The sequence below is a fragment of the Pteronotus mesoamericanus genome, unplaced genomic scaffold (genome assembly GCF_021234165.1).
Source record: "Pteronotus mesoamericanus isolate MK-2021 breed Mesoamerican mustached bat unplaced genomic scaffold, CSHL_Meso_final scaffold_125, whole genome shotgun sequence".
Taxonomy (NCBI): Eukaryota; Metazoa; Chordata; class Mammalia; order Chiroptera; family Mormoopidae; genus Pteronotus; species Pteronotus mesoamericanus.
Genome location: NW_026555304.1, coordinates 8647798 through 8672743, shown reverse-complemented (window position 1 = coordinate 8672743; position 24946 = coordinate 8647798). Strand labels below are relative to the sequence as shown.

Genomic DNA, 24946 nt, shown 5'->3' with positions numbered 1-24946 from the left:
GGAGAGGAGTATAATAGGGGCAGGGTTAGAGGAAATGGTGGAGAGAAAACATTCCTAAACATACCTACACTGCTTCAATCTTTTCCACCAGTAAAACATTTATAACAATCTTTTACTCATTAAAAGATTAAAGCAATTTATTTTCCAATAATGAATGAAAATTATGGTACATACTTTTAAATCTAAGCTCCCACCAACATACTATAAGGATTCCTGTTTCTCCAATCCTAACACTAGGTGTCATCACTCTTTATCATCAAAAACCTAAAAAATATTTTGTCACTATTTTACTTCATATTTCTTTAATAATAAATTTGGTCAGAATTTCAAATATTTATTTACTATCTGAATTTCTTTTTAGGGCTGCCTATTCAGTCTTTTGTCCATTTTTTACTGCCCTTTGTTTTTAGCTCTTAGTTTATTTATCTTTTGCTGATTGACATTGATCTTTCATCTGTCACACATGTGGCACATAGAGTGTTAACCAAAGGTCATTGTCACCAGTTCAATTTGAACAGGAGTCCCCAACTTGGGATGTGGCTGAAGAAGTCCTTGTAAACAAATGACATGTATATCAGAAAAATAATTTCAAGAAGGGCAAAATGAAGAGAATGGAAAATAATAATGAACAATGGATCTTGTAAAACAGATAATAATGATGACAAATAAATATTGTTAATCAGAAGTAACATGTACTCTAATCAAGAAAATGAAAATAATAAATTATCTTGATTTGAAGAAGGTGTGACTAAGGAGGAGAAAGCATTTTCAGTTCTTGTTTTGGTGGAGGAAGGGAGGAAAGTTGCAAGGGAAAGGGCAGTGAGGGTTTTTGGGGGCAAGAAAAGAAAGAAGAAGGTGATACTTGAAAATGGCTGAGGAGAGCATGCTATGTATTTGGATGCAGTGTCCTGTGTAGACCCTGCCTCAACTACAGACAGCTCTTTCTGCTCTTGTGCCACCTTCCAGGAAGAGGAGTCTTGGAGGGTCTCTGACCTGAGCACATGTTCTATCATTTTTTTTCTTCTTTGTCCCTTTCTTATATCAGTAAAAGAATGAATGGTGGGAGCACTTGGAACTTGAGACAAAGTCACACACTTCCTTGAAACTGAACATCTTATTTGATAAGAGCTTGGGAGTTGAACAGTCTAGCTTCAAATGCCAAGTCTGCCACTTCCTAGTCATGTGACCTAGTCTCTCTGTGCCCCTGTTCTCCCAATCAGGTTAAATATAAAAGTAAAATCAAAGTTAAACATCCAAATACTTGTAAATTAAAACTTCAGTTGAATTAAATTTACACAATTAATAATTAACTACATTTTAGCAAGTTATTTATTGTGCAAAAATTCCATGTTAGTAGATTACGTATTTATAGAATTGCTATAAACCAAGTAGAATAACACCACATAAGAAATATTTTGATAACCTTTCCATTGTAATCTTGCTAATAGTTTAAACAAAGACTGAGGAATCCCATGTAATCAAAATAAAATTCATGGCTTTTGGAATATCAGTGATAAATGGGGAGGTGAAGGAAAGAGAGAATACAGGGAGAGGGAGAGGAATGGGAAAGAAAAGGAAGGGAGGGGAGGGGAAGGGAGGAGAGGCTGGTAGGAAAGGAAAAAAGGAAGAAGAAGGGGGGAAGGGGAGGGAGAGGAAAAATATCATCTAGTAATCTGTCATCTGCTACATTGTTCTACTGTATTTTTAAAAGCAGGATGTATATATTGCATATGAAACTTCACTTCTGCGACTTTAATGTACTCCTTGGAAACATTTTTTAGTTGAGTTTTCTCTCTTGAAATTGTTGCTTTGTTATAGGATTGTACCCTGCACAATGGTTTCAGAATTAACTCCTCTCTCTCTTTTTTAAAAAAAATTACAAATCTCATCTGTAAAATTTGGTCCTGCTATTAAAGTAGGGATACAGTTTAAAGTAAACAGGCTTCTTAAATTGCTTTTATAGATTCAACATTAATATTAACATTTCAGTAAGATAAAATTTGAACATCAATATTAGATGAGTTATCATGTGTAATCAAAGTTATAAATTAATAACCTACTAAACCAAGTAATGGATATGCATTTGGTAGGATAGGGGGAAGATTTGATGAAAACCAGAGCTATTTTTGTTTTCAGAGGAGTGAGTATTCTAAATATTTTTCCTAAGAACAAAATGTTCCCCTCGGTAATAGGATAAGAGCCACTCTAAAGTGAGAAGTTGATCTCACTTGGACGCATTTTATTGGAAAACACTCATCAGAGGTCAATTCCTGCTCCAACTGGGAGAGAACTAAGCAGACCATGCTATGTCATCATCAGATTTATTCAGGATTAGTGACTCCAAAGAACAAGATGCCTTTCTAAGTCTTCCTGTAATATTACACCCAAGAGGGATTTGTCCCACCATTCCAGTCCCCTTTGCACATTGAGGGGAAGACAGTGGCTTTTCACAAGTGTCAGGTGAACAGAGCACATGTATAATCCAGTGCATGTTCTAAATCATCTCTCTTGTTTCAGGCCAAGTCACATCACTCATGGGACCTGTGAGAGAGAGAGAAAAAAAAGCTTGCCTGTCCTGAGGTGGGTGGGGTAGCAAAGAGATGTTTAGAGCATCTCTCATCATGAAGGAAGGCTGCAATGTCCCTGGAAAGATATTGTCTGATTCTGCTACTAATTTGGTTGAAATGACCTTGAAAAGCCAAGGGATTTCTGTAAGTCCTTCACTCCATATATAAAGAGCTTCAAAAATGAGACTTCAGGACAGCGCCTGTGGCCTTCACAAATAAGAACTGAGGAGCCAGGAGAGGGGCTGTGAGATATTAGCAAGATATCAGCAAGATATTAGTTCACCTGAAAATTCATCTTTAAGGTACAGTCTGTTGAGCTTGTGTTGTCTGGAGTGGGAACAGCCCACATCTGGGGCTGGAAACTAAGATACTCTCCTTATTCCTCTGTCAGTGTTGTCCACTTGAACCCATTTTCTCCTCACTTTGAACAGCCTACCCTGAACCAGTTTGGGAATAGATTTAGACAGGTCAAGAGAATTTTTTCCTCTCTGATATCTGTCAATAATGCATGAATTTCAAGTTAAAGAATGTGAAGAAAAACAGAAGTTAGTGTTGATCTCACTGCACTAGAGTCTCTTAAGATTAAATAAAACACAGAACATATCTCATGATGATTGATGAATAACAGTCCCAAGGCAGTATTCATTACAGGTGCCAGAATTATAGAGGCTCCTTGGAAACCTGATGCAAGAAAGTTAAACTCTAATTTGGGGTTTTTATTTGGCTGAATAACCTGAAACTTGGGAAATTAAACTGTGGAATTTAATTTTGTTTTAGTTTACAAAAATGACCATTATCTAACACTTTATTAGATGACATAAGGACATGAGCCTCACACAAAGTCACAGTTCAATAAATGTTAGTTGATTAATATTTACTAAAAGGAAATTCTAGTACTCTTTAAGTGTAAGCTTAATTAATAAGGTAAGTTTAAGAATTGCCGTTGGAATTATGACTTTTCCAAGTTAGTAATGTTACTGCAAATAAAACTAATTGTCTTAATAGATATAAAGTCTATTAAAAATGCCTTTGCCGTGGGGAATGCAGGGAAATACAACTGTTTATTTATCAAAGAACAGTCCCCTTTTGCTAAAAGACAGTCTAATTATTGATATTTGCCCTTCATCTAATGAGAAAGGCAACCAGATATCCTCATTTGGAAGTGAAAAAAATGAAACACAAAGCTCCTCTGATGTTGAAGGCAGACTCTTTTCTTGAGCTTAATGTTGATGGATTTCCCTGTTAGAACAAGGGAGAAGCTCAATGAGCCTCTACTAAACCAAACACGTCAATTCATAGATGAAGAAACTGAAGTGAAGAATTTTTGCCAAATTCTAAAAAATAAACTTTCTGAAAAAGTGAATGAAACTCATAAAAGACCTTTAAACCTCTATTTAAGATTAATGATAATATGGTTGAAATAAATATATGCAAATATTATTCAAAGAAAATAGGACCAACGGAAATTATAATCGGTCATTTAGAATATCTATTGTTAGAACTTGAACATTTATTTCTCTTTACCTACTTCAGACTATATGTCTTTCCCATTAACATAGGAATACAATAAAATTGAGGTTAATGCTTACTTTTTTAAATGAGTTTTTTATATTTGAAGCAAAACTGGATTAATATACATACTGTCTCTATATCAACACTGCCATGATTTGTTTATTCATTAATTCAACAAATATTTTTGAGTGCCAGCTATTTTCAGGGTCTGTCTTAGGGTGGCACATTTGGGTATGTTCTCCTGAGTATAAGACCAGAGGCTGTGCTTGTGTCTTTTCACTAAGAACCAAATATATTGACAGCCTGGTCTTTCTGCCCAAGTGAAAACTGGAAGTACCTCTGTAGAAGAGGGTTTTATAAATGTTCCAACACTGATATAATTGGAAAGGGCGATATGAAATTATACATTCAACATTTAATAGCAAGTGGCCTTTGACCTGCAAGTATACTTCTTGGAGTTCATGAAACAGATATACTTGTATATGTGAATAAATAAATATATGATTCATTCTGTTTTTTTTTTGTAATAGACCCAAACCGGAATTAATTTAAATGTCCATCAATACATTTAAATTAATGTACTGCTGTACTAATGTAAAATTATGTAAATTATGGTTAAGAAAATTATGGCATATCCATAAAAAATGGCAGCTATGAAAAACCATGTGGGCTGGTAAGGAGATATTTTTTTAAGTGAAAATATCAGAATGCAGAACAGTATATATAATATTGGCCCTGCTTGCAAAAAAATAGTTATATACACATAGGGTGGGGCAAAAGTAAGTTTATGGTTGTAGATATGCAAAACTGTTTATGGTTGTATTATTTATTGGTTATTGTATTATTTTCTGTATGGACAACTTATAAGCCAGTTTTTCCCCACCCTGTATATATATACACACATGGTTTCATTAAAAGGGAAAGATAAAAAAAACACCATTAACAGTGGATGTCTTTGGAAAGTGTAGCTGGCTGCAAACAAGAAAGGAGAAAAAAGTCTTAAATACTCTTAGTTTTATATCCTTCAATACTTTCTGAAATATTTTGCTGTGTATATGCACTACATTTACATTTTTTCCAAACACAGTTTTAAAGGGGTATCTTTACTAATAGTGTAAAACTTTGAAACCTGTTGACCAAATTGTTTGGGGGATATTCTAAAGAGAACAAGTGAATAAATTATGGCATGCAATAATTTTCATATGTATGTCCAAATATATGGAACCATACCAACAATAAGAAAAGAGTAGTTGGGGAGGAAAAGGAAAGTAATGCTTTTCTGTCCCATTCCTCTTGCTTGCAAGTGTCTAATTTCTCTCAATACCACCATCAAGTGTGCCAACTGTGTTTGCTCCCCTTGATAGCCATGCTCACTGTCACCCTATCCCACTAGACCAGTCCTCCTAACTTGTGCGTTTAGACTCAGCTACCCTCACACATCTTGAGTTTCTGAGGAATTACTTTGTTGATTGGAATAAGTTGGCTTGTTATTGTAATCAAAATAGCCTTCAGATAAAAAGTGGTATAGAAATGTGGGACCACCACCACCATGAATTTATTCTTACTCAACAGGGAAATAGAGATGATTAAGGAGATTTTCTTCCAGATATTTAATTATCTAAAAAAATGTTTCTGGAAACACAATAATAATTTTGGGCAATCAGACTGTGGCTAGTGCCAACTCTTTTAAAAGAGATTATCAGCCCATTTCTGTTTAGAAAAAAATAACATTGATTAGTAAATGTCAAATAGCCAATGTGATAGAAGTTTGGAGTGCCAGGGGTGGGGACAGAACAATATTTTAGCCAAACTTTTAAATTTTAATCAGCCAGCCTACCTTTCATACATTTTAATTTTTTCCTTTTTATTGACTTTATTGGGGTGATACTGGTTAAGAAAACTATGCAGATTTCAGGTGCACAATTCTACTAAATATCACCTGTACACTGTATATAGTTTCACCATCCCAAGTCAAATCTCTGTTCAACACCATTTATATCCCCTATACCCTCCTCCACTTCCTTCTACTCCACAGAGGGAATCCACCCCAGGAATCACCACACTGCTTTTCATGTCCATGAGTTTTTTCTTTTTCTATTTGTTCAATCCCTTCACCCCTCAGCTCAACACTGACAGCTGTCAGCCTGCTCTCTATGAGTCTGTCCCTATTTTGTTTGTTAGTTCAGTTTGTTCATTAGATTACATATATGAGTTAAATCATATGGTATTTGTCTTTCTTTGACTGGTTTATTTCATTTATCATAACACTTTCCAGGTCCATTAATGCTTTTGCAAAGGGTAAGATCTTTTTTATCGTTGGATAGTATTCCATTTGTGTAAATGTACCATTGTTTTTTTATCTACTCATCTACTGATGGACACTTGGGCTGCTTCCAAATCTTGGCTATTGTATATAACACTGCAATTGACATAGGGTGCATATATTCTCTTGAATTAGTGTTTCATGTTTCTTCAGATAAATTCCCAGAAGTGGAATCACTGGGTCATAAGGCAGTTTCATTTTTAATTTTTTGAGGTAATTCCATACTCCTTTCCACAGTTGCTACACTAGTCTGCATTGCTATTAACAGTACACTAGGGCTCCCTTTTCTCCACATCCACACTAGCACTTGTTGTTTGTTGATTTATTAATGATAACCATTCTGAAAGATGTGGGGTGATATTTCATTGTGGTTTTAATTTGCGTCTCTCTGATGGCTAGTGATGCTGATCATTTTTTCATGTCTATGGGCCATCTGCATGTCCTCTTTGGAGAAGTGTCTCTTCAGATGCTTTGCACAGTTTCTAACTGGACTGTTTGTTATTTTGGTGTTGAGTTTTATAAATTCTTTATAAATTTTTGATATTAATCCCTTATATGTTTTTAATAGGAATAGAATATAAAATTTGCTAAAGAAGTTACCACTTTTAACTCAAAATTTATTGGACCCTTTTGACTGACTAGATGAATGGTGTTAGCATAAAGGAATAATAGGTGTTTTGTCCATTGGACAAGCAAGTCTGTGACACCCTGTGTGAAGGACATCAGATGAAGTAAGATCCTTGCCCCATGGTAGTTTAGAATCTAGCTGAAGGGACAATAGTATGCGATCAAAGTCAAGGAGAATGGAGAAGTGGTTCCTGGTCCCAACTCAGCCAGGCATGGGGGCTCTCTGTGTTTCAATGGAGCTGGGAGACACAGACGCAGGGACTCCTCTGTGCATGGCAGGGTGATCTCTCTGTCCCCTTCCAGCCCCAACAAGATGAATAGACATTTAATGAAACAGCCTGGATACTACTAACATAAACCTACAGTGCTTAGCAGTGACCCAGGAGAGAGAATATAAATTCTGATTGCTTTTGCTTTGTGGTGTTTTATTTTAACATTATGTGTCCTAGTGTATGTTTCTTCTAGAATCTAAGACAAGGCTACCTGATCCATGGGGAACTCAGGGGTTTTCCCTAGTAGTCCATGTAGAAATCAAAAACTGCTGACTAAAAGGACAAATTTGGTCAATAGGTATGTTTTTATGGTCCATACAGTGCTTTAAATGTCTTAAAGTTATTATCAACAATTGAAAAATAAGATTAACATTTTTAAAAATCAAAGTTTCCAGCTACTCTTGGAAAACTTGAATATATGCTCTACTGGCAGCAATCAGTTGGAGTTGAGTGACAGTGTCTCCTTTCAATGGGCCATGTGTTCCAGGACTTGCTGCAGAGCCTTCTGAATACACCTGAACTCCCACAGGCTTCTGAGTCTGTGGCCCTTGATTGGCAGGTGATCAATATTTTGAATGTAAATTAGACAGCTCATAATTTTATTAAATACTTAGAGTGTCAGGTGCTAAACATTTCCCATAGCAGCTTTTTACATGAAAAACTCATTAACTGTCTGAAAGAATGTATTGTTTCATTTTACAGATGAGAAAACAGAGACTTAGTTCAAGGTTTTGCTTATATGGAAAGTAGAGATTTCCTAACTCCTAGTCCAGGGCTCTTTCCATGACACAGGCTGAGCTCCATGATGCTGCTGGCTTCAGGACAGGAGATCTCTGTGTTCACTGAAAACACTCTTCAGCAAAAGACTGAGCCATAATTCATAACTGTCAATAGTATCAGGAAGATGTATATGCTCTTGTATACAGGCTTGTTTTACTTTTTATTTTGAGGTTATTTTATCTTTAGACAAAGTTGCAAATCTGTCAATCAATTTTCCCTAATGTTAATATCTTACATAATCAAGTACATTTTTCAAAAAATATGAAATTAACATTGATACAATAAAATTAACTCCAGACTTTATTCATATTCCTTCAATTTTTCCACTTGTGTCCTTTTTTCTGTTCTTGGATTAATCTAGGATATATATATTCATGTCTCTTTAGTCTCCTTCAAGTTGTGACAGTTTTTTTCTGTCTTTCCTTGTTTTACATGCTTAATATAGCAAGCGACCTTGATGTGCTTAACTAGTGGTAATCAGGTATTTTGTAGAATATTCTTGAATTTGAATTTTTTTGGCAGTTTTCTCATGAATAGACTGAAGTTTATGGAGTTAGGGGAAGTATAGCACAGAGGCAATGTACCCATCTGTTACATCATATCAAGGGACATGTGATATCCATGTTGCTTGTTACCAGTGATGTGAACCTTGAGCACATGGTTGAGGTGTTTGTTTCTCCACTGTAAAGTTATCATTTTCTCACCAGTCACCACGTCATCCCACATGTAAGGGGAGGGGAATTCAGCTCCACTTGTGAGGGGAGCAAGGTGAGCAATCAAAGAATTTGTGGTCATATTTAAAACTATCACAATAATTAGTGATTTTTGGAGGGACTTTTTTGAAGCTGAGCAAATATCCTGTTTCTCCTTAAAATTTTATCCACTAATTTTATTATTCATCAGCACATCCTGCCTGCAGCAATAAATTGACATTTATTTATCAGAATTGTTCTGAAAAGAATAGTTGCTCCTTCTCCCTCATGTATTTATTTCATTAATTTATATTAGTTTGGATAGATTCTTTGGGTTGGAACTAATATCACATTATCTATTTAGCTGCTCCAATTTTTCCCAGTTTTGGCAATTGAGAATTCTTTCAATGTTGTCCTTTTGTCTTTTTGCAATGCCTCCCACCTATATTTTAAGCCCTTTCTTACTCTTGGCATTATAAAATGCTCAGTACAAAGAATTTTTAAAGGTAAAAAGTGTCCAGGGTTTATTTACAGAGGTTTGTGGTCTACATAAGAGGGTTGGGGGCAGTAAATGTGAAAGGAACAAGGTAAATAGCAATTTTTCTCTTGAAAGGAGAGAAAAGTAATTTTTATTTTTTAACTTTTATTTAGAAATTTCAAGATTGTGAAACATTACAAGAATAAAAATTTCTCATATACTCTTCACCCAAATACACCTATCACCTGCATATTTTTATGAACCACTTGAGAATAACCTGACTCATCATGAACTAAGGTGGGGAGAATGTTGGTGGGAGGGGGTGCAGCACAGAGGGGAATAAAGGGGAGAAAAAATGGGATCAAATGTAATAGCATAATCAATAAAATATATTAAAAAATTAAAAATAAATAAAGAAATACAAATAGGCAGTTACAGAATAGTCATGGGGATGTAAAGTATAGGAAATGGAGTAGTCAGAGAACTTATATGTATGACTCATGGACAGGAACAATAGTGAGGACATTGCCTGAGGGAATGGGGGGTGCTGGGAGGAGGGGAGCAAGGGGGGAAAAATCAGGACAACTGTTATAGCATAATCAATAAAATATAATTAAAAAAAGAATAAGCTGACTCATCATGAATGTTCACCTCAACATACGTCATTGTGAATATCCTAAGAACACAGTCATTCTCTTCCATTATCACAGCCTAGTCATCAACTTTAAGAAATTTAATGCAGATACAATACCATCACTGTCCATATTCCAATTTTGTATATTGATTCAATATTGACCTATACGGCATTTTGAAGTTTTGATTTTTGAGCCAATCAACTAACTAGATTGATATTTATGATCTTCCTGGTCATCCTTCTCAGCTCAGTGCCCAGAGCTCCTGTCCTCTACAAGGGTGCTGACTGATCTAGTGAGCAAGGTCCTTAGACCAAGCTCACAAGACTGAAGAGTGCTGGTTGGACGTGGGTGGGTACAAGCAATGCCCTGGCAGGGCTTTTGGGGTAATTATATTTTTTGATGACAGACACTAATTAGTCTTTTTTTCTTGAGTAGGTAAACTTTCCCCTAAATGAGTGAGGAAAGTGGTTCAAACTGTGGGAGGTAATGACAGGACCTCTGGAATCAGACATCATAGGTTCATAGCTCAGCACCAGCATTTACTGGTTCTGTGATTTTGACAAAATTTTAAATATTCTAAGCCTGGCTTCTTATCTGGTAGCTGGGGAAATAGTACTTTCCAGATCTATTGATATCACTAAGTGAGATAATTTTCATTGAAAACCACAGAGAAGGATTCATCTTTATTTTAATTTTTATATTTTTAAAATTTATAAATCATGTTTATTCTATTACAGTTGTCTTAATTTTTACCCTTTTACCCCCCTCCACCCATCCCAACCCCAGAGAAGGAATCATTGTTCACTCTTACTTTGGTGTCACATCAACACTGGATGAGTGAATAGACCAGGGCCTGTGAAGTCAGGAGTTCTGGGTTAGATTCCTGGCTGTCCCCTGTGTTAGCTCAGGGGCTGAGGGACACTCATTTAAGTTTTCAGATTCGCTCCCTTATCCACAAATGCAGGAATAATAAAAAAAACTAACACAACTGTTGAGAATTAAATGAGGTAACATTTAAGACTGTACTCAATGCAGTTTGCTATGAATATAGATAATGATGGTAATGATGACAATGATGATGATGATGGGCCAGAGATTATGTTAAACACTTCAGATGCTAATCTTATTTAACTCACAGAAAAATATACTTTTTAATATGAGAAATTTAAGCTTTAGAAAGGATATGTAAGTTTCCCAAGGTCACCTTACTGCCCCAAATGTCCTTTTATTTTACCTGCATTTTTTTTAATACCTAAATATCAAATTGTGGGCAAAATCTGAGATAGCTTTGAAGCATATTAGTTGGAAGTAAAACTGTGGATAGGACTCAAGAATTAAACTGAAATAGCCTGACTGAATATTGGAGGAGAGTTTAAAAGAGAATGTTTCCTAAAAAGGTGCTAAATTGAGGAGAAATACTTTCACATAATGCTCCTACTTCCATCTGTGAAGGAGAAATATGATCTTACCTATAAGTAGAACCTAATCAACGTAAAAAAAACAAGTGAGCAAAATAGAACCAGAGACCTGGAAATAAAGAACAAACTGACAGTGACCAGAGGGGAGGGGGGAGGGGTATAAAAGGGGAAAGAGGGGAAGGGGCAAGTCAAGCAATATGTATAATGAACCCACAGACAAACACAATGGAGGGGATTGAATGTGGGAGATGGGGGATGGGTAGGGCAGAGGAGAGTAATGGGGGAAAAATGGGGACAACTGTAACTGAACAACAATAAAAAATTTTTTTAAATGCAAATGCTAAAAGAAAAAGAAAACATTTTAATCTCTGTCCAGTGGGGCCCAAAGGTGGGATGGGGGGAGAAACCTATCCAAACCCGCTAAAAGTTGTAGTCATGTTACCAATGACACCTAGGAGGATCATTCCTTAAGATATTTTTATTGCGGGTGACAAAGACCACCTGAGAAATAAAGGAAGTAGCAGCCATGTTCCCAGGCACCTGCAGAGGCAGAATTACCAGGTGATGAAATGGGCATTTGTACAGGATGATGAGGAGGGTACATTTTACAAAGTGTTGGTATAGGAGGAGTCAGTGCTCCATGTGTGTTATTTTTGTGTGTGTCATTATCATGATACACATAAAACTGATCATAGTGTGCACCTCTGACAAAAGGTTTTGAAGAAGGAAAAAAGGAAGTTTGTCTTAATGTAATAAACATGGAATGATCTTGAAAAAAGTTAACCTAGTTCAGCCTTATAAAGAATTAATGATTTTCACATTGCTCAGAACAAATTTAACCAGAGGTATGATTTTTGAGCTATCTATCTCTTTCCATGAGTGACACATTTTTCTCTGGTGTGACAGTAATGAGCACAGGTTTTGGAGTTGGGCAGAGTTTGAATCCTTGACTCCATCACCTTCAATGAGATGACCTTGGGCAATGGCCTGGCTTTTTGCACCTCATTTGTCAACCATGGAGAAGAGTAGGGTTGTGAGAATGAATGTGAATTATAAAGCACTTTGAGAAATGCAGGCATTCAGTATTCTCAAAAAAGAGAATAAAAATAAAGTAGCCTGCCAGCCAGTAGGTGAAGGCATGCCAGCAGGTTTTATCTGGCCCCTTAGTGAAAACAGACCTGCTTCATATCTAAACTCACTTTCACCCCTTCTTGTCACCCCAGGACCAGGAATAAGTTGCCAATACCAATACATTTTACCCTATTGTCTACCTTAAAGAAGAGAAATATTTCTCTGTACTCATGTTTTTATCAAAATTGGAGAAACAAAAAAAAAAATAAGTGCAGTGAGCCTGATAAATATTTTGAAGAGGGGAAACAGATACTATTCCTAAGTGTTTATTATGAAAATAACAAGAATAACTCAGTGATGTGAACTTCTACCCACTATAGTTATTTAAACTTGCTATGTTTGATTTTTGAGCCATTGAGAGTGAAGGAAAACAAAGCTACCTGGGTGTCAGTAAAAAGAAATTATTCTATATTCTCCGGGAATTTCAGAAATGGGGAAAATAAAAAGGCAACAAAAGCACACAAGATCACTTGAGCAGTCTGTTTCCCTCCAATGTGCATACACTGTGGGATGAAATTAGCAAATTGAAATTTCAAAGAAATGAATGTAAAAATCTAAACTTGGGTTTATAAAAAAAGTTGCATAAGAACAGAATGGAGACACCTGCGTTTGAAAAATTCCTCAGTGAAAAATGAGATTTGATCTTGAAGATCTTTAAGTGATTCAGGAGGTTTCGGGTACCTGATAGGCTTACTCATCTGCATATTCATTAGAATTTCTTATTTCTGCGACTAGAAAAGCACCGCTGATCTGTCTCAAAGGAGGTCACAGTCATTTCCCTTCTTCCTGATCCTGCTAAAAGAATGACTTGGGAAAACAATGCCTTGTTGCTTTCATCCAAGCCCATTCAGGGGCAATGTTGGATACATACAGCATGTGGTTGATTTTCTCTTCCTGAAGTACATGCAGGTACAGAGTAATAGCCAGTACCATTAGGGAAAACTAGACACCTTTTATTTCCTGCTCCTCACTTTATTTTGATATTTTTCTATATTTGCTATCAGTTTTGTTTCTTGAGGGTACAAATCAGATGATCCCAGCGACTACTCTGCTGCCCACAGTGAGTATAGTAAGTGGAGCAACAAATGAAAAGTAAAAAACATAAGAGGAAGAGGAAGATCTAAATAGCCTGTCTAAATCAGTATGCATGTCCTCTTGTAGAAGTTCTTATAAGCTGTTATGATCTCATATACTGAAGTTCACGTTTCCCAGCAGTTTCCAGCAAAATTAGCGGTTAGACTGTGAGATAACAGGAGGGTATTGAATCCAAGCTTTAGCAGAGTGGCAACTGTCAACTTTAGTAAGATAATTACTTCTTAAACATGTGGGGCATCACTCAATGAATGTGTTTATAGGGTCTGAACACAATGATCCCCAAATATAAATCCTAAATGATGTAAGGGTGAAACTCATCGCCAAGAGCTTTTGCTAAAGGCTTCTCTGTACACAGTCCAACACGGAAACTTGGACAAGAAGGGAAGCGTCTTATCCCTGAGATTGAAGGCTTTATAGTCTTGTCAACCCAGCAACAGAGATAAATAAACCTTAAATATGGACTGAGTCAATAAGAAGCAAAGTATTTAATATCATGCATAAACTAAAGACAGTGCAAATTTAGGGCGTGATTCCCTAGTAAGGGAAGGGGACTGTGAACTCCTGAGAGTAAGCATTTGCTGTGTTTGTAGATGAACACTTAAGGAATGAATGGTAGTGTGTTGGGAATTTTCCTCTATACTACCACTTTTAATCTTCACTTGATGAATAATAAAATTCAGAACACAGGAAGAGCTTATTGACCAAAGTTACAATAGTGGCAACAATCCTCTGTCATCCTTCTTAGCTCCCTGGCCATCCATGTTATCATGGCACAGCTTCCAGGCTGGTGAGTGAGGTGGGGACTGCAGTTGTGCTTGGCATGCAGGACAGCTGTGTTGACATGTTCCCTAGGCGGTGAGGTGAGTCTTGATGTAGAATTTCAACTCCAGTTGCTGCTTGGATGACAACATGAGCAAATCTGGCCAATGGGGGATGAGGGTGGTATTCACATGCTCATGTACAGAGGCAGGAAAGTGGCTGTTCAGAGAGGCTAGGCAGCAAGGAGGGAGGCCGATAGAAAGTGGCATAGTTCAGGATGCCCTGCAGGGAGAGTACCAGGAGAGGTTTTGAGAAAAGCTAAGGAAATAAGAAATAAGGCCAAATCTGTAGATAGAGAATGCATCACTTAAGAGATGCAACCTCAAGCTGCAACCAGATGAAAGTCATCTTTTTTTTTTTTTTTTTTTATCCAGAACAGTGTTTGACCCTTTCCTGAATGGGATGTCTTGAAGCAGAGAGTGTGATCTGCAGATGGTTGTGGTGTCCACTGTTCCCTGTTGCTCAGGTCTAGTAGCTTCACTGCTATGTGACTGATACCTGGTTGGACCCTGAGGGCATCTGAATTCATGATCCTTCCTTAAGTCCCCCCGAAGATCACAGCCACCATACTCAAGCTCCTTGATGAAAAGAAAAAAGAAAAAAAAAAAGCCCAAGAGGTGTTTAAACAGGAAGCAGAGCCAGCATGCATCAGATTCTTCAAAAACTGCTGCCTAGTTTCCCTTAGGCTCACCCTGATTTCTTTTGAACACCACCCTGTTTTTAGCTATTTCCTTAACTTACTTCATAATCAGGCAATCACAGGGTCTCCTTCTATGTCCAAACCACACTGTTTTACAAAATGGGGTGAATATGAAATGTGAAACAATATGATGATATGAGCCATCTGTGCTCCTGCATAAGCCTCTTTAAAAATAAAAAAAATCATTAGAAGAAAATGTTAAATCTAAATTTCAAAAAAAAAAGATAAAAATTCCAATGAGTACTTATGTAACCAAACTATTTCTCTGAATACCAAATACCTAACATGAACTTTTTGGAGCATGTTGTAATAAAGGACTATGTGAATAAATCATGCATTATCTTTTGTCTAGCTACATTGCAAGTTCTGCATTAATACCTTCCTCCCTGTTCAAAACATTTAAACAGGCAGAGGTTACATAAGAAAAATGAGTGGCCTTAGATAACCCTGCAGCTTGAACTAAATCCATGGGAAACCTAATTGCAATAGAGGGGCACTCATCCTATACTCTAGTTCTATAAATAAAATATAAAATCTGATATATACACTTGTTAACCACTCTATCACTGTCAAGTGTCTTAGAATTTATTAGAATTCTATGTACTGACTCCATTAGCCTAGGAAAGACAATAAAGGAACTAAGTCCTTAGAAGATGCCAAGTATGCTTCTATCAGGCTGAAGGATGGGTCCTACTCCCTTCTCAGAACTCAAGCAGAAGCTCAGAGTACCTACAAGGCACCAGGAGAAAAGACTACAGAAGGTAGCTGGATTTGATCACTTTCCTTACCCAGAAAGTGCAAAATCACTATCACTCCACCTGAAGTCAGACCTTCCCCCAGTGTCTGAGATATTCCAAAGGGGCCATTGTCATTTCCAGGCTAGCTCTTTTATGGGAAAATTTACTTGGAAGATCATTTAATTTAATTTAATGAAGAATAACTAAGCTCCAAGATATTAAAAACCAAAATAAGACTTGGTCTCTCTCTTCAAGAAACTCTACGCTGCAAAGTCACAAAATCCTCAGTGTTCATCAGCCACAAGAAAGAGAAGGACCTCTGGGCACCTCCAATGAGAGGGCAGCAAAGTCAGACTTCTTCCTTTCCAGTGCCATGGGCATGTTTGTTGGGGAGAGTACTGGCTCTGGATTCTTACAGCTGCACCACTCTTGAGCTGTATGATATCAAGGTCAATTCACTTCTCAAAAATCAATTTTCTTTTCCATTTAATTCACTGATAGACACTTAGGTTGTTTTCATAGCTATTGTAATAATGTAATTGAAATTCTGACATTGGAGTGCAGATAAAGCTTCAATATCCTTTTATTTCCTTTGGGTATATATACAGAAGTGGAGTTGCTGGATCATATAATAATTATATTTTTTAATTCTTTGAGGAACTTCCACACTGTTTTCCATAGTGGCTGCACCAATTTACATTCCTAACATAGTGCACGTGTTCCTTTTCTCCATATCCTTCATTTGTTATTTCTTGTCTTTTGGATAATAGCTATTCTAATAGGTAAGTGATGTGTGGGTAAAGAATATGTGTGTACACACCTGTATATATAAATAATATATAAAAAATAATATAAATAATATATAATAAAATACATTTATATATTATTATATACGATATTATTTATATTATATATTATATATAATATAATTATTTATTATATAATATATTATTTATGTATAAAATATTTATACATTATATATAAATAATATAAGTATTAAAATATTATATATAAATTGTATAAATTAATATATAAATATTTACATAGAAAATATTTTATATAAATAATATATATTATATGTAAGAAATGATACATACAAATAATAATAAATTATATATAAATAATATTATTAAGTCATGAGAAAGAAGAAAATCCTGCCATTTACAACAACATATATGGAGTTTGAGGGCATTATGCTAAATGAGATAAGTCAAACAGGGAAAGACAAATACTGCATGATATCACTTATACATGGAATTTTTTTAAAAGCTGAAACTGCAAAAACAGAAAGTAAAATGGTGGTTTTCAGCTAGGGGATGGGGAAACAGGAGAGGAAATAATTTCTGGAAATCTATTGCATAGTATAATGAATATAGACAATACTGTATTATAATCAACAAACTTGCTAAGAGACTAGATCTTATTCCCATAACAAAAAGGACATTATAATTATGTGATGTGATACAGGTGCTATCACTACAGTGGCAATCATATTATAATATATAATTTTGTCCAATCAACATGCTGTATACCTTAAATTTACATAACATATATTTCAATATAAAAATTAAGTTCTTTATGGGAAAAATGAGAGAACAATGGCTCTCATGTATCTGTGTGTGACTATAAGTGACAATTGCCCATGGAAACCCTGGCAGACTGGGATGTTTTCTCTCCCTTTTCCCTACACACCCATCTGCTGTCATCCCTACCCTGCCCAAACCCCAGAATGCCCTCCCCATGCTCCTGGACACAGGATTGACCAGATGAATACAATATGGGTCTAGGAGAAAAAAGAAAAAAAGTTGTTTTTTTAACTTTTAAAATTATTTTATTTTGCCCTGGCTGGCGTGGCTCTGTGGATTGAGTGCTGGACTGAGAACCAAAGGGTCACTAGTTTGATTCCCAGTCTAGGACACATGCCTGGGTTGCAGGCCAGGTCCCCAGTAGGGGGTATGTGAGTAACAACCACATATTATTGCTTCTCTCCCTCTCTTTGTCCCTTCCTCTCTCTAAAATAAATACATAAAATCTTTTAAAAATTATTTTATTTTTTAAAAATTTTATTGTATTTTATCTATTACCATTTAGTTCTCTTATACCCCCTGCCACCTGCAATCACCACACTGTTGTCCATTTCCATGAGTCCTTTTTCCTTTTTACTCTATCCAAAGTGTTTTTTTAAAAATCTTTATAGAATACTTAAAGCTGCTTTCAGTTCCAGGAAACCAAGCTCCTTCTTACTCAGAGCATTTATATATCCCTCCAAGTAGGAAGTTCTTGTCCCTTCTCTAATACAGGTGTCAGTCTGTTATTATAAACATAATAAATAAAAGTTAAAATATTCTGTGTTATTCTATATTATAACTCATTCTATATTATAAATTGTATGTTCTGTATAATATAATTACTCTATATTATAAAACATTATAACTCTATAATATAGAATTACTATACTATGTGATTAATACAAAATAATAAAGGAGTATTATTTATGTCCTTTTCTAAAGTCCTATCCCACCCAATCCGATGTGTGCCCTTGGAAATCCCAGTTTCATGTAATCACTGGGACTTTGTAGTGGGGTAGTAAATATCTAGGCCCTTTCCAATTTCCAGCCAGGGCCAAAGCTCTTCACTGAATAGGCATTCAGCAACAGGCAGAGAGGGATCTGTTTTGCAGCCCTTTGTGTCTACCTGCCTGCCAGAGCCACTAAGATCCGTGAAATGGTCAGTGTTTGAGTAAAAAGTAAACATCTTTGAGAAAACGTGTGTTTTCCTGGGATACACACACACGCGCCAAATGAGCTTGTTTAGGATGTGACCATTTTAAAACATAATGAGGATTTACAGAGGAGAAAACATCTACTTTGAAAATGGACAGACGTAGGTTCCAATTCCTACTCTTTCATGTTCAGTTATGAGGTAATAGGTAAACTCTCCCAGTTTTCTCATCAGAGCAGTGAGTGTAAAATTACCCATCTCTGAGCTGCAGTGCAGATAAAATGCCTGTTTCACACTGTATTCTCAAAAAACCCTAGAGGTTATTGTTATTCTATAATGAAGGGTGGAAAGAGCATAACATGTGTTGAGTGCCTATTTGCTATTTACATATACTATCCATTTTACAGTCACATGCAACTGTGAAGTAACTGTTAAAGGATGATTTTTTCCAACAAAGTTAAAATCATGACTTTCATACAAATGTAAAACAAAAATATGTCAAGTATCTTATCAAACATCAATTAATGAAGCAACTCATTAATTGAATCAGTAAGATATTACAACTGTTTCAAAGGAGAATTCAAGAAAACACACATATATGGCAATCAAGAATACTGAGATGAATTTACAAGTACATAGAAAGTTGGTTGATATGCAGAGGGATATTAACTACTTTCCATTAATCAAAATTTATTTGAATTTCTACAATCAAGAGTGATTTGAACTACCATATTTTTTCTATATTTTAAAGTTGTAAACTAGCACAAAGACAATAAAAGTGGCCAGCTCTTACATAATCAGATAATCTGGAAGTGTTACTAAACATATTTTTTTGTTCATTTCAAAATTTTTGCAGTATTTTCTGACATAACCATTATTATCCCCATTTAAAGTTGAGGAAATAGACTCATAGTGATCGTGTGAGTTGAGTTGTCTACAGTCACAAAAAGTGTAATGGCAGTGTCTGGATTCAAACTCATCTTTCACCACTCTGAAATTAGAGTGGCTTTATTTGAAGGGCTGGGATTTGTTTTTTGTTTTGTTTATGTTTTTTAGGGGATGAACAATCAATACATCCGTCGGGAAGTCTTTTGCTGTGAAACATGTCACGATCTCAAAAACTTCTGGGAAAAAGAAATTAGCAAACAAACTTGTTACCGGGAACTGGAAAAAGATCGTCAGGAAAGGAGTGCCCTGAAAAAGTATGTGGATTGTTTCTCTACTACTTTTGAGAAGTAGATTTCCCCAGAAGTAGACAACATGTGAAGGTGGAGAGACCGAATTGTTTTTATTACCCACTTTCAATGAGGTCTCAGGGGAGGAGGGTGCCACCACATGCCATGCAGAGCCACAGAGAAACACCAGATTTTGATCAGGTGGCAGAAGACAGAACAAAAGGGAAAATCTAAGCCAGACCCTTTACTGGGGTTTCCATGGGAAAGGCAAGGAAGGAGTGGTAAACAGTTTAGGAGTGGCTAGTTTGAATAATTCTAGAGGGCATTGGTCTGTAGATGTGGTCCCTAGTTGCCTAGTTGGGATGATTTAGGACAGGGGAAATAAGATTTCATGTGTGGCATTAGATAAGGAGTGGTTTGGGCCACAGATGCAGGATTGGTCTAGATGTTAGCAGTCAAGCATTTTGTTCTCTCTAAGAAAGAGCGGCCCTGAGAAGGGCAGTCTTTCTGTGGCCAGCAAGACTTCTAAGATGTTGGAACATGATAAAATATAGAAAATTAAAGACATGATTAATTAAATTAAAGACACAGTCTATGCCAGGGTCTCTCAACCTCAGCATATTTGACACTTAGGGCCAGATAATTCTTTCTTGTCGGGGGCTATCCTGTGCTTTGTAAGATGTTCAGCAGTATCCCTCAAAACATTAGATGCCAGTAAGACTGCCTTGCCCCACTGTGGCAACCAAAATATCTCCTAACATTAACAAATGCCCCTGGAAGGCAAAGTCCCCCAAAATGAGAACTAATGGCTTGTAGATAAAAATGAGCATTTTTATGTAGATAAAAATGAGGTTCTGTCATTTATAATATCTTGATGAACTAAAAAAAAACCTTCTTCATCTCATCTTTGTTGTAATTCCCAGCACATGAGGTTATATTAAATTTTAGGATTAGAACAATAGATATGTGAAAGTGTGAAAGATCCCACACCTGGAATGATACATATTAAGATTTTGGGAGGAAGGGTAATTTAGTGTTTTCCTCATTGACAAATAAAATTGTTGTTCTAGCCAAAGCAGTATGCTCAGAGGGGAACATTTACTTATATGAGAAGACATGTGTCACATGTATCAACATTGCTCTGAATAAAAGGGCCAGCACCTGCTCTCATGTGTAGAGAGCCTTAGAGCAGACATATCAGCTCAGTTTTTCAAGACTCTCTGGGTTTTCTGTCTCTAAAATAGAAACAGCCCAGCCAAGCTGTCTGTTTGCCAAGATATCCATTCATGAGTGGAGTGGCAACTGAGTGTTCTGCTAGTCAGCGTGGTACCGTGACTCCATATTTCTGAGCATGTTGAAAACATATGTAATTCAAATGTGTTGAATCAACATTAACTTATAAAAACCTTTCTTAAGCCTCTACGGAGAAATAGCCTCTCATTATACCCAGAGATGAACTCTGCCATCATTCCAGCTACATCTCTGTTTGTCCAGCAAGCAAAACCAGGCTTTTTTTTTACATGCTGGAAGATCCACATGTTAAAGCATCCAGTCCTGGAGATTCCAGGAAAGCAAAATGAGTCAGCTGTGTGGTCTCTGCCATCTTCCTCCCCTCAGTCCTTGTTCACAAGTCCAGTGGGAACCAGTCCCAGTATGAAACTTGTACAGCATCTTCCCTTCCAGAAGATATGGGGTATAATATTCAAAGCAAAACTTGTAATGTGATCTGATTTTTGTCAGAATATTTGTATACACACATACACACACACACACACACACACACAAAGTCAATCTGCATGTATAAAAAAATGATGTATAGAAAAATACACTCAGATATTAAGAGCAGTGATATTTGACTGGTGGGATGGCAGATATTGTGTGTGTACGCTCTACTTTGTCCAAAGTTTCTATTATAATACTGAGCCATTTTGTAATTAGGGGAAAAATTTATAGAAAAAGCAACCAATTGCAAATGGTGCATAAAACAAATGCCTCTCCAGGCTCCCATGTGCCACAGAAATATCCTCCATCAAAGATTGGGGTAGTTTGCTCTTCCTTTCATAGAGAGAGAATGCGTCTTCAAAATGTGCTCATCCTGGAAGACTTCATTATTATATCTCCCAAACAAAAGTTAAAGACATGGGCAGAGAAGCTGCATTACAGAGGAAGATCTAAAGAGCAGGGGAGTATGGGCAACTTCCTATCCTTTCCTCTGTTCTGAGTCTCATCAGAACTGTTGCCCTTATAAACTGAATTTTTTTTGAATAAAAAAATTCAAAAGCCTTCTTAATTTGGTAAACAATGAATGATAACTTAGTGGTTTTGTCATTATTTTTGCTAAAAAACAAAAAACACATCCACATATATCTCTAATAAACCAGATTACACAAAAAATATATAAATGTTTTCAACCAAAATTAGAACTAAGAACATTTTTTAAAATCCTGCTGATGTGAGCAAAGAGTTTGAAATGCAGTGTACCCTTGCAAACCAATGAATGCCATAAACCCCTGAGCCCTACTCCAGCCCTGTGGGCTATGCCTCCCCAAACTGCATTATATACAACTACACACTCCCAACACATACATCCTTTTTCAGTCTATCCTCCATTTCTATAGGCAAATTCAAGTCACTGTGCAATTAAGAAATGCTCTGGGTGAACAGTAGAAGGCAAAAAAACCTCAAAATTTCCCCCCACCCCCTTTGCTGATATAATAAAGTCAATATTACCTTATGTTGCTCTCACATTGCTGAGTCCAACAAGAACTTGTGCCAAAGCTGGGTGAACTGGAAACAACTGTTTTGTCATAGACATGCTTATTAACACATGCCTGCAGATTTACTGACTGAGAGGATTGCAGTCATTGATGTATCTGACAGTGGCCCTGGAGGTGAGATCACTAGGCAAAGTGTGAAACCCCCTTACTCTCTCTGAATTAAACTAGAAAGAAGCAACACAACATAAGTGGGAAGAGTTGAAAACTGTTTGCAAATAACTGATTTAGGCAATCTAAGAAAGGTAAATTGCAGCATAGATATGAGATGGCCAAACCTTCTACTTTGTTGCGACAGTGCAGGTATACACCTATCGTTTTGTTATAATTATAGATCACACTCCCCTTTATTATCAAAAGTATTTCAGTTTAGATGATAAATTATATGGATACCTAAGTCTAAATGACCAGACTGTAATCATAACTGAGAACCATACAGTGCTTATATGCAAAAGTACGGTCTTCAAAATCTCTTCATATTTTAGCAGAACTCACAGTGTCAGGTAGACATTAAATTTGGTGGATTTGAGTGGGGAAATGTGTTTGTCAAGCCTCAGCTCAAGACCAGTCACCTCCCTCTGCTCAGATTCTTGCTCATCAACTGTGTCAGTCAGAATGTTGTCAGCTACAGGTAACACAATATTCTACTCATAACCTCCTAAAGCCAGATGAAATCATTATTTCAAACTTTTTATAAAATAAGATTTAGTCTCCAAAGAACAGCCAGTGAGAAAAAAAAACTTGGATTTATTCAAGCGGAGGGGGTGAGGAAAGTGGCTGATAAATTGAATTGGTCTTCTGGGTGCCGAGGCTGCCATCCTGTGTTGATTGTTTACTTGATCTGCCCTATAACTGGATCCATCTGGTGAGCTGCAGGTCACAAGAAAATCAAAATCAGATCTATTTCTCCTCAGTAGGGGAAAACCACTGCAAAGGCATGTTCATTACTGTACTGGCATAGGAGCAGCAAAATTATCATCTGACCTTTCATATTAAAACAAAAATGCAGAGGTTACAATTGGAGTCCTGAGATCTGAAATGAGAGACTAAGAACTCAGTAAACTACAAATGCCTTGATGATAGGGGTTATTATTTTACTATTCTTCTTTATATATTGGGGTAGCTACATAAGTGCTCTACTCATAACTTCTTCAAGATAACTTGAAATGGGAAGCATAGTTGACTGAAAGCTCTAGCTGCCACCTTTTTGGATCTGCCTTTGCATTTAAGCTGAGGCCACACTTACGTCCAACTGCTCCTAAACAATGACTTGTCAGGGCACAGGTAACTAGTCCTGGGCAATTTTTACATAACAGGGCTCCTCCAGTGGATGACTTTTGTGCAGAGCCACCCTGTCAGCCCAGGCCAACCTCTCTCAGAATTGTGCTGTGGTGTGTGCCTCCACCTAAGTAGGTAGAATGCTTCTACCTAAGCATTCTTTCCTTCTTTCTGCCCTTTCACAGCATGGAAGTCTGAAGTTTCTCTCTTACCACTTCAGTTCTCTCCCCTCCTTCATTTTTTGTGGGTGATTCCCCCAAATCTTTCTCTTGGAGGACTCAAATGGACACACATATATATTGTCAAGCACATGAGAGAAAAATCTAATTATGTACCTGATTGATCTTCACTGGTTCCAAGTGAGAGCATTGTGATTCTGCCTCAAGAATCTCATGAACACCATCCTACTTTCTAATCAAACCCCATATTTATTAAGGATAATTTGTGTTCCTAGATATTAACTACATCTATTTATTTGGTTTCCTGTTTATATTTCTATAGTATATAAATACTATATACTATATACTATAGTATAGTATTGATCTATAGTAAGATCAATATTTCTAAGTATACTGAAAAAATGTCCTCTTCAAGCTTTAATGTCAATGGTATTGCTCCTCCATTGTATCTGAGTCTGTACAACCAAATTTTAAGCATGATCTTGTTCATATTGACCTTTCTTATTACAAAATATTCACCACCTAAAGATAAATGGAAGCGACACAGCAGTGAAAGACATTGACCAGAAAGGAGCAGCTAATAGTCTAAACATTCATAAAACAGTTTGTAAAGGGAACTTAGGTAGATAAGATCCTGAATCCTTCACTGACTGGCAATAAATAGTAATTAAATAGTTCCTATAAAAAGTAAATAAATGTGCCATAAACCCAAGATTCTTGAATTTTGTTCTGGGATAAATTCATCCTTCCAAATTCTTCATTTGGATCCTCCAAGAAGCAGAGGGTAAGGCAAGATTAGATGAGTGAGATTTATTGGGGAAAGCACCTGTGAGAAAAAAAATGGGAAGGACATTGTGGTGTGCTTATAAATGTTTAACAACTGGCTCTGTGGAAAAAACATATACATGTATGGTATGTACATACATAAATTTATTATAAATTTTACTTATATACAGGCTATATGACATAATTTACAAATAATAAGAAATACAATGCTCTTTATTATAAATTCCATACAGCCAAGTTATTGTCA

At 36.4% G+C, this 24946-nt stretch overlaps 1 protein-coding gene across 1 annotated transcript in view; it reads left to right on the top strand.

The window, feature by feature from the left end:
- Positions 1–2621: 2621 nt before the first annotated feature.
- Positions 2622–24946, top strand: part of FAM240B (family with sequence similarity 240 member B) — a 34204-nt gene continuing 11879 nt past the window's right edge. Inside the window, exons 1-2 of the mRNA XM_054587957.1 lie at positions 2622–2869; positions 19564–19709. Coding sequence (XP_054443932.1) covers positions 19567–19709 — 143 coding nt within the window. The 5' untranslated portion in view covers positions 2622–2869; positions 19564–19566. The remainder of the gene's footprint in view (positions 2870–19563; positions 19710–24946) is intronic.